The sequence below is a fragment of the Aethalodelphis obliquidens genome, unplaced genomic scaffold (genome assembly GCF_003676395.1).
Source record: "Aethalodelphis obliquidens isolate GAN/ISIS:26980383/991018 unplaced genomic scaffold, ASM367639v1 scaffold19, whole genome shotgun sequence".
Classification (NCBI taxonomy): Eukaryota; Metazoa; Chordata; class Mammalia; order Artiodactyla; family Delphinidae; genus Aethalodelphis; species Aethalodelphis obliquidens.
This window is the reverse complement of record NW_020837963.1, coordinates 2,722,360-2,735,914: the sequence shown is the minus strand read 5'-3', so window position 1 is coordinate 2,735,914 and position 13,555 is coordinate 2,722,360. Positions and strand designations below refer to the sequence as shown.

General features: G+C 40.2%; 1 protein-coding gene across 2 annotated transcripts in view; it reads left to right on the top strand.

Annotated features, from left to right (window-relative positions):
* Positions 1-13,555, top strand: part of PSTPIP2 (proline-serine-threonine phosphatase interacting protein 2) — an 82,150-nt gene that overhangs the window by 65,587 nt on the left and 3,008 nt on the right. For both annotated transcript variants that reach the window (XM_027118409.1, XM_027118408.1), the window contains 8 exons: positions 5,930-6,028; positions 6,610-6,655; positions 7,460-7,539; positions 9,809-9,907; positions 10,862-10,958; positions 11,078-11,159; positions 12,397-12,431; positions 13,483-13,540. In XM_027118409.1, the coding sequence (XP_026974210.1) occupies positions 5,930-6,028; positions 6,610-6,655; positions 7,460-7,539; positions 9,809-9,907; positions 10,862-10,958; positions 11,078-11,159; positions 12,397-12,431; positions 13,483-13,532 (588 nt within the window). In that variant the 3' untranslated portion in view covers positions 13,533-13,540. The remainder of the gene's footprint in view (positions 1-5,929; positions 6,029-6,609; positions 6,656-7,459; positions 7,540-9,808; positions 9,908-10,861; positions 10,959-11,077; positions 11,160-12,396; positions 12,432-13,482; positions 13,541-13,555) is intronic.

Below are 13,555 nucleotides of genomic sequence, written 5' to 3'. Positions count from 1 at the left end.
AGTAATTTAGAAAACTCAGAAGAGAAAGGAAGACTATTGTATTTACTGATTTTTTGCTTGGTGTGTGTTTTTTCTTGTGCTGTTCTAAGGTTTCTTCTTTTATAATTTTCTTTTGCTTGGAGAACTTCTTTAGCCATTCTTCAGGGTAGGTCTGCTAGTGATAACTACTCTTAGTTTTCCTTTAGTGATTTCCTCTTCATTCTTAAAGGATATCTTCACTGGGTATAGGATTGTGTGTTGACAGTTCTTTTCTTTCAGTACTTGAAAAATGTTGTGCCACTTCCTCGTGGCCTCCGTAGTTTCTGATAAGAAAGCTGCTGTAATTCAAACTGATTTTCTCTTATGGATAAGGTGTCATTTCTGCTTTAAGATATGATATTTTCTTTTTTTAGTTCTCAGAAGTTCACCTCTGTGTCTTGTCATGGATTTCTTTGGCTTTATCTTGTTAGGGGTTTGATCAGCTTCTGGAATCTGTAGGTTTATATCTTTTGCCAAATTTGTAAAGTTTTCAGCTATTCTTTCTTTCTTTTTTTTAAACTTTTTATTTTATATTGGAGTATAGCCAATTAACAATGTTGGGATAGTTTCAGGTGCACAGCAAAGGGACTCAGCCATACATATACATGTATCCATTCTTCCCCAAGCTCCTCTCCCATCCAGGCTGCCACATAACATTGAGCAGAGTTCCCTATGCTATACAGTAGGTCCTTGTTGGTTATCCATTTTATTTTCTTAAAAATATTTATTTATTTAGGCTGCGCCAGGTCGTGGTTGCAGCATGTGGAATCTTCATTGCAGCATGCAGGATCTTTAGTTGTGGCATGTGGACTCTTAGTTGCAGCATGCATGTGGGATCTAGTTCCCCAACCAGGGATTGAACCCAGGCCCCCTGCATTGGGAGTGAGGAGTCTTACCCCCTGGACCACCAGGGAAGTCCCAGTTATCCATTTTAAATATAGCAGTGTGTTCATGTTGATCCCAAACTCCCTAACTATCCTTCCCCCTGGTAACCATAAGTTCATTCTCTAAGTCTGTGAGTCTGTTTCTGTTTTGTAAATAAGTTCATTTGTATCATTTCTTTTTAGATTCCGCATGTAAGGGATATCATATAATATTTCTCTTTCTCTGTCTGACTTACTTCACTTAGTATGACAATCTCTAGGTCCATCCATGTTGCTGCAAATGGCATTATTTCATTCTTTTCATCAGTCATTATTTCTTCAAGTACTTTTTCAGCCCACCTTTCTCTCCTAGGATTCCAAGGACATGAATGTTAGATCTTTTGTTATGGTGCCAAAGGTTCATGAGGTCCTGTTCATTTTTTTTTCAGCCTATTTGCTCTCTGTTTTTCAGACCAGGTAAATTCTATTGTACTATCTTCCAGTTCACCAATTCTTTCTTCTATCTCTTCCATTCATACATCCATCCTTTCATTTAGTATATTTTTCAGTTCTAAAATTTCCATTTGGTTCTTGTTTATATCTTCTGTTTCTTTGCTGAGATTTTCTTTTTCTTTGCTAAGACTATCTATTTTTTCATGTTTCAAGTGTGTTTGCAAATGTTTATTGAATATTTTTATGATGGCTGCCTTAAAATCTTTGTCAGATAATTGTAACATCTCTGTCTTCTTGGTGTTGACATCTATTGATGGTCTTTATTCACGCAGTTTGAGATTCTCCTGGTTCTTGGTATGATAAGTGATATTCAATTGATTTTGGACATTTTAAGTATTCTGTTGCAAGACTCTGGATCTTATTTAAACCTTCTATTTTAGCTGGCTTCCTCTGATACCACTCGAGCAACTGAGGTGAAGTGCCACCACATAACTGCTATGAGGGGTTCCAGGCCAGGTTCCCCACCTTGGCCTCCACTGACACCATAGGGTCAGTGTGGCCTTGTTACTACTGGGGGTTGATTAAAGTTCTGAATCCCCATTAGACTTCCTCTGACACCACTGCAGCAGGGAGGGGGTGTACCTCATTACTGCCAGCTGGGGGTAGTGGAAGTCCAGGCTCCCCACAGAGTCTCCACTAGCTCTGTGTGGGGGGCTTGTGGGGCTTTGTTACCTCCTGGTGGGGATGAAGGTCCCAGTCCCCTATTGGTCCTTCTCTGATACCACCTCAGCAGGGGAGTTGGGAACCGCATTATAGCCTGGGGAGGATGGAAGTCTAGACTCCCCACTTGGCCTTTGCTGGATGTGTGGTGGGCGGGAGGGGGGCATGGTTTCTTTATGTGGTGTTTGGCTGCTGTACAACGTGGAGGCTTCTGTCCTGCTGTGCTGCCCCTTTTCTGGTCTTTTGGCTAGAGGGGGGAGGTTTTCATTGGGGCTTTTTTTATTTGTTTATGCCCACTGGCATTTCTTGGTTGTCTGCTGCTTTGGCATTCATTCTGTGATATAAGAGGCCCAAAGAAAACCCAGGGCACTCACTTCTAGGTTTCTCTCTGAGATCAAGGAGATCTCTTGATCTGCTAATCTGCTAATCTGCCTTCTTCTCTCCACCTTTCAGAATCTTATGTTTGTTTTATGTAGAATGTCCAGGGGTTTTAGTTATACTTGTGTGGAGGAATAAGGTAGAGTACATCTGCTCCATTTTCTCTGGAGCCCATATAACCTTTTAAAATGATATTTTACGATATGCTTTTAGAGCCATAAATATGATCATAGCCCATCAATCTTACGCTAAGAATCTAAGACTCTATCTTTAGGAAATCATCCAAAATAAGAAAAACAAAATGCACTGCCGTGTTCACTACCTATAATGAAAACTACAATGTACATGATTTAGTGACAAAAATGGAGAAAGGTTAAATTGTGTAACCTTTAAAAATATTATTATGAGGACTATGTAACAACAGAGAAAAAGTGCTTAATATGTCATATTAAAAAAACAATGCACGAAAGAGAAAGATTGATAACTGACATTAAAATTTAAGACTTTTTGGGACTTCCCTGGTGGTCCCGTGGCTAAGACTGAGCACTCCCAGTGCAGGGGGGCCCAGGTTTGATCCCTGGTCAGGGAACTAGATCCCACATGCCACAACTAAGAGTTCTCAGGCCACTATTAAGAGTTCGCAAGCTGCAACTAAAAAATCATGTGTGCGGCAACTAAGACCCAGTGCAGTCAAAAAAAAAAGTATAAAAAAATTTAAGACTTCTTTAGAGCAAAAGAAAAAAATATCATCTTATACGTGATAACAAATGGGAAAAATATTAGTAACTTATATAATTTATAACCAGTTAGTGTTCCTAGTATAGACTGAACTCTTAAAAATCAATTAAAATGAAGAATGCTCCAAAAAAAATGTAGGTAAAAGACATGAAGTAGAAATGACGTATCACCTTAGTAATGAAATAAATACAAATAAAACAAGGCATATGCCAACATTCTCAACTCTAGTATTAGAAAAGGTTAAAAACATTGTCTTATTTTGGTGTTGGTAAGAGCATGAGGCCATATACCCTCACGTACGTGTTTATAGGAGTATGAATTAGTGAAAACAATTACACTTCTAGGAATCTGACCTGTAAATTCACACTACCCAAAATAAAAATCAGAGTATTTTTATGTTATACAAAATGGGAGATAAGGTAAATGTCCATCAGTAGAGAGTTGGTTAAGAAAATTATGGCATTTATATATGTATGTGTGTGTATTTACAACCATTAAAAGTGTTCAGCTACAGCAAAGCAAAGGAAACCAGAAACAAAAAGAAAAGATAACCCATAGAATGGGAGAAAATACTTGCAAATGAAGTGACCAACAAGAGATTAATCTCCAAAATATTCAAACAGCTCATACAGCTCAATAACAAAAAAAACAAACAACCCAGTCATAAAATGGGCAGAAGATCTAAATAGAAGAAGACATACAGGTGGCCAGAAAGCTCATGAAAAGATGCTCAACATCACTAATTATTAGAGAAATGCAAACCAAAACTACAATGAGGTATCATTTCACACCAGTCAGAATGGCCATCATCAAAAAATCTACAAACAATAAATGCTGGAGAGGGCTTCCCTGGTGGCGCAGTGGTTGAGAGTCCGTCTGCCGATGCAGGGGACACGAGTTCGTGCTCCGGTCTGGGAAGATCCCACATGCCGCGGAGCAGCTGGGCCCGTGAGCCATGGCCGCTGAGCCTGCGCGTCCGGAGCCTGTGCTCCACAACGGGAGAGGCCACGACAGTGAGAGGCCCGCGTACCCCCCCACCAAAAAAATAAAAGAAAAAAAATTGCTGGAGAAGATGTGGAGAAAAAAAGGAATCCTCCTACACTGTTGGTGGGAATGTATGTATGGAGGTTCCTTAAAAAACTAAAAATAGAACTACCATATCATCCAGCAATCCCACTCCTGGGCATATATCTGGAGAAAACCATAATCTGAAAAGATACATGCACCCCAATGCTCATTGTAGCACTATTTACAATAGCCAGGACATGGAAACAACCAAATGTCCATCAGTAGAGGAATGGATAAAAAAGATGTGGTATATATATACAATGGAATATTACTCAGCCATAAAAAAGAACTAAATAATGCCATTTGCAGCAACATGGGTGGACCTAGAGATTGTCATACTGAGTGAAGTAAGTCAGACACAGAAAGACAAATATATGATATTGCTTATATGTGAAATCTAAAAAAAGGGCACAAATGAACTTATTTACAAAACAGAAACAGACTTAACAGATATTGAAAACAAACTTATGATTACCAACAGGGAGAGGAGGGGAGGGATAAATTGGAAGATTGGGATTGACATATACACACTACTATATATAAAATAGATAACTAATAAGGACCTACTGTATGGCACGGGGAACTCTACTCAATACTCTAATGACCTATATGGGAAAAGAATCTAAAAAATAGTGGATATACATGTATATTTATAACTGATTCACTTTGCTGTACAGCAGAAACTAACACAATGTTGTAAATCAACAATACTCCAATAAAAATTTTTTTAAAAAGTGTTCAGCTGCAGGCTTCATGCTTGATACAGAGAACTGTCTATAAGATATTGTTGCATAAGAAAAGAATTGTTGCATGAATATCTTATGTGCTTGTAATTAAGAAAAGTTATGAACTTTTGTTTCTATGTGTGTGTAGCAGAGAGAATTATAAGGTTGTTTACTGAAAGGTTAACCCCAACTGAACTGCAAGGGATGCTGAGAAATGTAGGAAAGCACGTGAGATATTTGATGAGCACAAACCATCTCTGCAAATGTGTCTTGATTCTTAGTCAAGCATTTTTTGGGGGGAGTATCATTTTTATTTATTAGCCAACTGATTCACAGCTTTGCTTTGTTTGAACAAGTTAAGTCTTTGCTTCAAGAGTTGAAACAGAAAATTATTTGATTCACTAACTGTAGTTTGTGAACTATTTTCATACTGCTGATAGTAATGGTAGCACAGGAGAGACCACGGCCTACTTTTAAACTGGCTAAAACAGAATTCTATAAATCAAGAAGGAACATGACTACCCTTGAGCTACAGAAATGATGGGATTGATGCCCTCCCCACTGTCCACATGCTATGAGGAGGCACATTAGAATACTGAAACATAGTTATAGTTACCAGGACCAAGTGATTGCATCTAAGTTCTGAGGGTTATGAATATTAACCCTTTGATTTTGCCTATTTCAAATTCCATCTTTTGTTTCAGTAAATTTTTAAAGCTCATGTACTTTGTTTTTGCCAAATAGGAGTCGTTACTTCCTTGATCAGGTTGCCACTACATACATGATTTGGAAAAGGGCTGGAGAGACCTTCCAAAGATAGACAAGAAAGAGCATGTCTTCTGAGTGCCCCCAGTCTAGTGGTGATCAGAGCCCTAATCAGTGAGCCCTCTTCTCTCCTGGGCGTGGGGGGCTAGGGTCACCGTCTGCTTATCTGTTTTGATCCTCTTTTGGCTCATAACTACAAAGGCAAAGAAGAACTATGAGCAGAAATGCCGAGACAAAGATGAAGCAGAGCAGGCTGTCCACCGGAGTGCCAATGTGGCGAACCCGAAGCAACAAGAAAAGGTACCTGGGAGAGCAGACAGCCTGAAAAGTCCGAGATTTACATATATCAAGCTAAAGCCAATTAATAGTCTTAATAAAAAATGGACTTGCACTCTGAGCTCCTGGCAATACCCTCCTTCAGGCAATTAGAGTCCTCGGAGCCAGAAAAACCCTTGTCCTATTTTGGGGGTTGGGGAAGAGCTAGAGGAGCATAGCCACAGGGGAGGGGGTTCTGATATTTTCATCTTTTTTTCAAAACTCAGCTCATGTATTCTTTATAGCTAGGCTGCCTCCTGCTTGGGTGTTTTATAAATTTAATTTTATAAAATCTGGATATAAGATCATCAGCAATCAGAAGGTAGGGAGGGATATGTTTTTAGGAAGATGTAGGACAAGATGCTCGATGGCTATTTTCCAATGGTGTTAAGATTAGAGGGCAAGTTGAATGACTAACTCATGAGAGAAATATAGGTTAGACTTGAACTACAACTTGTCTCTTCTCAGTCATTGCTTTAAAATCTGTTTTGCCTTTAGAAGCCTAGCCCAGCATTCCTGACCTCTTTTTTTGTTTGTTTGTTTTTGTTTCTGTTTTGTCCTCACAGCTTTTTGTGAAACTGGCAACTTCAAAGACTGCAGTAGAAGACTCAGGTGACGGGTCTGCTCCCAAGGATGGGGGAGGATTGTGGTGGGGCTTATGTTATCCTAAATCTGTCTGAGAAAGGCAGTTTTATATACCATACAATAGTGAATGTATACATATACAGTAGGATTAACAAGGTATGAGAAGGGACGGAGGGGGAAACAGGGAAGGAAGAGAGGGGGGACGGGAGAATATATGGGAACCTGGGAGAGCGGGAGGAAGCAAGTGAGGCAGCGGTTTCTGGCCATTGCTGCCTTAGGTCTTGCCTCCTGACAGGTGACTGAATGGTGGGGGTGGGGGGGAGAGGGGGGGTCAAGTGGCAGCTGCTTTGGACCAGGTGCTCACTCCGATTTATTGGGAACATCTATCTTAAAACCCCTTTTCAGCCCTGATAACTCTTCTCTGCTGTGAAAGAAACAACCAAGTCGTGAGGCCTTGTCATCACTGAAATCTAAAATCCAAACCAAGTGTTTGCAAAGGCTTCTAATTCCCAGCCACAGTTTCTTGCCGGAGACAAGCCTCTCACAACCGTGGTTGCTTAAGTTTCTGAATCCAAAACTGAAGTAACTTGGTAGTTCACTTTTCTGCACCCCTCGTTGTTTGTTTAATTTTCCTGAAAATGGTAAGAGGTGGAAGGAAACCCTGGCTGAGGTTCCTTATCAGCTTTCACTTTTCCTTCCTTGGAGCATTTCTGGCTAATTGCTTGGTTTTTCTTTATAAAGAACGTGATGCCCACCTTTGCTTACTTTTCATGGGTCTGCGAGCCCCCTCCCATCCAGTTTCCAGACCCAGGCCCCTCCCCTCCATTGCAGACAAGGCGTACATGCTGCACATCAACACTCTGGATAAGGTCCGTGAAGAGTGGCAGAGCGAACACATCAAGGCCTGCGAGGTACCTGGAACCCGAAGGGCGGGTCTTCCTCCCTCTACTTCTGTAGAATTACTTGAGGGCAAATTAGCAATCTGGAATTTAAGTGGAGAGTGGAAGGAATTGGAATGCTTTCCCCCAAACCTTGTCTTTCTGCTTCTTCCCGATCCTGACCATGCTGTCCCACTCTGTTCATGGCCTTGCTCTGATGTTTGATTCGCACGGGTATGAAGCAGCTGAATCAATTAACAGTTGATTCATTGATTTCCTATCGAGAGCCTCACCTGTACTTGCTCTGTGACAGAGGAATGCAGATGGCAGGAGAGCTGACCTAGAGTTTTTTATTCTCACACCTTTTGTTTCACCATTGCCCCCCTCATTTTCAGCACATGTCTCACAATGACCCAGAGAAAATAAAGACACAACCTGGAAACTTCCTCAAGTTTCTGTCACCCTGTCTACACATTTTCCTTACCAGTGGTTCTCAAAGGGAGGTCCCAGGACCTGTACAAACATCATTGCCTTGTTAGATGCAGATCTTGTTAGAGATGCAGAGATGCAGGTTCTCAGACCAACTCCAGGCCTCTGGAATCAGAAACCCTGGGCATGGGCGCAGCAGTCTCCATGTTAATAAGTCCTGCAGGTGACTCTGCTGTGAATTCAAGCACGAGAACTACTGATCTTCACCACCCTCCCTTCTCCTGTGATAGTGGTAAAGGGCTGCTCTGCCACCACTGGGCTCAGGATCCTCCAGCTGGCTTTCCCCACCCCCTTGCACACAGCTCCCTTTCACAGTGGACTTTTATTATCATTCACACCTCAGCTCCTTCCAGCTTTCAAGCCTGCCACTGCTGCTTCTCCCTTCTCTTCACAGCCAGGCTTCCTGGGGGAATTGCCTGCACATCCTCATTGTCCTGCCTGTCCCAGTGGCTGTGTCTGGGGTCTGCTCCCCTGCAGCTGTTCTCCCAGAGGAACCAGTGGTCCCCTTGGTGTGAGGTCCAGCATGCCTTTGCAGTTTCTAATTTTATTTGACCTGTCTTTAGCACCTGAAACTGTGGGTCCCTCCTAAAACACTCTTTTCTGCTTTACTTCCTTAATTCCACAATCTAATGGAAAAGCCTGAAATAAGAGGATTTTTATATGGTTTTAAAACATGCAAAGCAATATCATATACATCTTATGGATACATACATATTGTCAAAATCTGCATAAGAATGATAAAATTTAGGATAATGGTTATCTCTGGGGGAGGAGGAACATAGTAGAGATTGAAGAAAGCACACAGAGGCTTTAACAGAATCTGAAGCAAATATGGCCAAAAGTTTTGACAAAGCTGGGTGGTTGGTATGTGGGTCTTCCTAATATCACTCTCTATGATTCTGTCTACGTGAAATAGTCTATAATAAAAATAATGTAGTATTCATATGTAGTACTTATATACTGTATATGAATAATAAAATATTTATAGATGAAATAGTGTATTTGCTTCAAAATACTCCAGGGAGTAGGTGCGTTGGTAGGGAAATAGGTAAAACAGTCAGTTGTGAGTGGATAAGTGTTTCAGTTGGTGATGGGTACATGGGGATTCATTATGCTATTCTCTCTCCTCTTGTATATGTATACAGTTTTACATTATAAGAAGCTTTAAAATGTAATAGTTTTGTAGTCAACCTTTAAAAAATACATTAATATATAACATCCACTGTTGAATACTATAGCATCCACTTTATAGAATAGTTTGATTTTCCATAAGTTGTATTTGCTTATATCCAAAAACTATTGTTCAGGCAGTGACTTTTTAAACAACTTTTTTATTAAGGAAATTTCAAACATACACAAGGATAAAAGACAAGTGCAAGGGCCCCCATGTACTCATCAACTAGCTTCAACAATTGTGACCATCTTGCCAGTTGAATTCACTCATTCTGGGAGGGGGTGAGAAGGAGGGCAACTCTGAATTGGAGGCTCTGGCAGGCTGCTCAGGTACAGATGCCCATTAGGCAGTTGGAAATGTGAGCTGGAATTCAGGTTAGAACACTGACGTTTAGGTTCGTCATCACCTCTTACCTTCAGAACTATATCCAGTCCTATTTGTGTTAATATGTTATTAGAATCCATTTGCATTCTTTGCCTGAGTAAGAGTTTATGAACTTCCTCGGTGGTGGGTGGGAGTACGCTAAATGGGACAATAAGCTTACAGATAATTCAAGGTTGAAATTGTTTCTTAAGTCATAGCCAGTCTAGACAAATGGCCCCTTTCTCTGCATATGTACATGTAGTTTTGTTTCTATAGGTGTTTGAGACTCAAGAATGTGAACGAATAAACTTCTTTCGGAATGCACTGTGGTTACACATGAATCAGCTGTCACAACAGTGTGTCACAAGCGATAACGTAAGTCAGAGGCATCCACGGAGGATGCTTTGCATATTAGATTCATTAGAGTGGAAGGAACCATAAACATTTATTAGTTCACCCCCCTCATTTGAGGCCCAGGTAGGTACAGTGACTGGCCCAAGGCCACACGGTGAGTATGGACCCAGATAAACACCTAACCTGCCTGACTCTTGTTTCACTTTACCACTATGACTTTCTCTCTAAGAAATAAAGGGTCAGAGCAGGAGAGCAGAGAAGGGAGACCCAAATGCAGTTTAATTTGTGGAAAACAGAGATGTCACAAAATGAATGTGAGTCCCAGAGACTGCTCCGGTCTGAAATGGGGTCACTCCAGGACAGCACCAAGGACTAGCAGACTGAGCCATGCCCAGGCTAACGGTCACTCCAGGGCTCAGGATTTACTTCAGCAGTGTTCCAGGGCCATTAGTGATCCAGATTTAACTTGTACACAGCAATTGTCATGGGTTCCCAGGTCTCAGGGGGACATGAATCAAATTATCACCACTTTCTTTCCTAAGAAATAGCCACCCTCGCTTAGATGGAACATTCACTTTAGAAGAATAATTAAACACCCAGAAAACAAGTAGGATTGACTGGAAGAACTTTTCTCCAATTGTCTTTGCATTTGTGTGTAGAATTGGTCATGGGACTTGGTATCTATTTTCTTTGTCCCATCAGTAGGTTTTTAAAAAAAAATCTTTCCACCAAGGTTTCTGTGCTGCTACAAAAAAAAAAAAATCTATATTTTTTTGTCATCTTTAAAAAAAATTTAAATGCAGCTATGCATCAGAGAAATCCCTTTATTTGAGTCCAGGACTTGGGAATGTCTTCTTTTTTCTTTTCAAAGCAAAATTTGGAAAACAGCCATTCATCAAACCTCCTATTTTAATAAGCTGTGTCACCATTTTTATGGACATATACCTCTACCTTGATTTATCTTCTTTTTGTTAGATGTATGAGGAAGTCCGTAAGAGTTTAGAAATGTGCAGCATTGAGAAGGACATTGAGTACTTTGTGAATCAACGCAAAACTGGACAGACTCCACCAGGTGAATGGAGCTGTAGGGTGGGGGGTTAATTAAGCAATTCTATTAGTCTTTCTTGTCACAGGTCATTGAGAATGGAAGTCATCAGCCTCTTAATGTTTTATGTCTTGATGATTCCCTAGCACCCATCATGTACGAGAATTTCTACTGCCCCCAGAAGAATGCTGCCCCACCAGGAAAGGCTACGGGGTCTGACTTGGCAAGGTAATATCCAGCTTTCTTTCACATGTAGAAAAGTACTTTTGGGGACTTCCCTGGCGGACCAGTGGTTAAGACTTTGTTCTTCCACTGCAGGGGGCGCAGGTTCGATCCCTGGTCAGGGAACTAAGATCCCACATGCCGCAGTGTGGCCAAAAAAAAAAAAAAAAGAAAAGAAAAGTACTTCTAAAGAACATTTTTATTTTTAGTGTTCCAATTCTAATATGGACGTATTAGAATCAGAACATATCTCTACCATTGCATTTGCTTAGTGAGTGCTAGGTTTTTGGCAATAGCATTTTTAGGACAAATGTTAAATGGGTTGTACTAGTCATAGTTCGAGGGGGATTGTATCATGCTTGAGTGTAATTATTATTACTCATGCATGAATCCTATACCTTTCTTGTAGAAAGCAAGAGTTGGAAAACTCTGGCCCCCTGTGAGTCAAATCTGACCTACCTGTTTTGGTAGGGCCTGCAAGTTAAGAATAGTTTTCATGTTTTTAAATGGTTGAAAAGAATTGAAAGGATACTATTTTGTGACATGTGAAAATTACATGAAATGCAAACATCAGTGTTCATATGTAGAGCTTTGTTAGAAGATGACTGCACTCATCTGTTTCCATTCTGTCTACGGCTGCTTTCTCATTGGAGCTGAGTAGCGATGAGATAGAAATGCTGTGTGGCCAGAAAAGCCTAAATCGTTTGCTATCTGGCCCTTTACAGAAAAAGTTTGCTGCCTTGATATAAAGGATCCTGAGGGAAGAGAAACTTCTGTTTCACATACAGTCACCTCGGAGTCTAAGCTGTTGAATTTTCAGTCCAGTTTTTAAAAAGATAAGGGAGTGTTTGACGGGGAAGTGCAAGTTCATCACCACTGTTTAAGAATGCCAAGCGCTGCTCAAAGCAGTAACTTTGAGTTAGTTCCTTTAACCCTGACAGCAAGGTAGGAACTGTTTGACTTCCCATTTTTTTATTAAGGCGATCAGGAACTCTTGCCCACATGACTGAGATTTCTGGGCTGCGGGGCAGGGCTCTGTGTGTCCTGCTCCCCAGAATAATGTAACGTCTGCAGCCTGGATCCAGGAGGTCAGCGCTGCAGAGCCTTTGCTTCCTCTGAACTTTTCTTAACCCTCCAGAGCAGAAACCCGATCTGATTAGCATGCAGTGTTTGTAGAGTGAAGTAGAAAATTAGAAAAATAACAAGAACTTATCTGAAAGATTTTGGTTTTCATTTCTTACAGGAGAAGACCTCTCCCAATTCCTAGAAGTTTACCAGGTAAAGACTGTTTGAAATCTTAGGTCAGCTTTTATTTAAGGTTGAGTAGCTAGAATTTTGAAATAAAAGGAAAGAAGGGAATATATAGAATCAAATTTCCAAGAGAATGAACCTATTATTAGAAACTATAATACTGTTTGTCACAGAGTGGAATTTGGTAATTCGTGGTCTATTTTATAGCTTATCTAAGAGATTTCAGCTACTCAAGTACCAAAAGAAACTTATAAGGCATTCTTACTAAGAGATTATTTCAACTTGGACCATGAGAACAGCAAAACTGGGATACAGTTTCCTTTGGATTACACAGAAATGTAATTTATAGAAGATGTCTGGAAACATGTAACCTAATATTATGTATTTTGTACACTGCCTATAATTGGATCTTTCACTGAGCACCCTGGTCTCTTTTTCTCTCTGAACTCCTATGATACCTCTGGGAGAACCACACACTTAGTGCTTTTTGTTAATTTGTATTCCCTGGATAATTACAAGATCCTTGAGGGCAGGCACTTTGTTTTCTCCTGAATCAGTCACAAAACATAACACAGTATTGGGCACATAGTAGGTGCTCAACAAATACCTATTATTTGAATAAAAGAAAGATATGCCTATCTATGTTCAAAGGAAGAGGGAAGAGATATCTTGGGCTGCATTTAGCATCTTGGCAAAAATTTAGTGACTGAAAAATTTAGTGGCTGAAATTACATCGTTGAACTAGATAAGGATTTAAGTTAATTGATTTCTTATTACCTTATAATTACCACTTGGTACTGTGGGACTTACTTTTGTCCATTTTTGAAGGTGATTTTACTCTGGGGACTGCTATCTGGGCATGGTTGAAAAATGGCAAAGAAATCATAATAGGGATTTCCAATATGTTTTCTGACTTGTAGTTATGACTATTATTTGTAGGTTTTGTTGCCAGATATATTTTCTTCTTACAAAATGGCAGTCACCAGACTCTGAGTGGGATGCCTTGATTTGAAAAGGGCTAATATATTATCATGAAAAAATGTTAACTTAATGTTGCTCTGTGTTTTGCCCTTTGCAGATGACCCTGATTATTCTTTGCCTGATAACTACAGTTTGATCTATCAGTAACATCAATGGTAAGAACCTTTCAT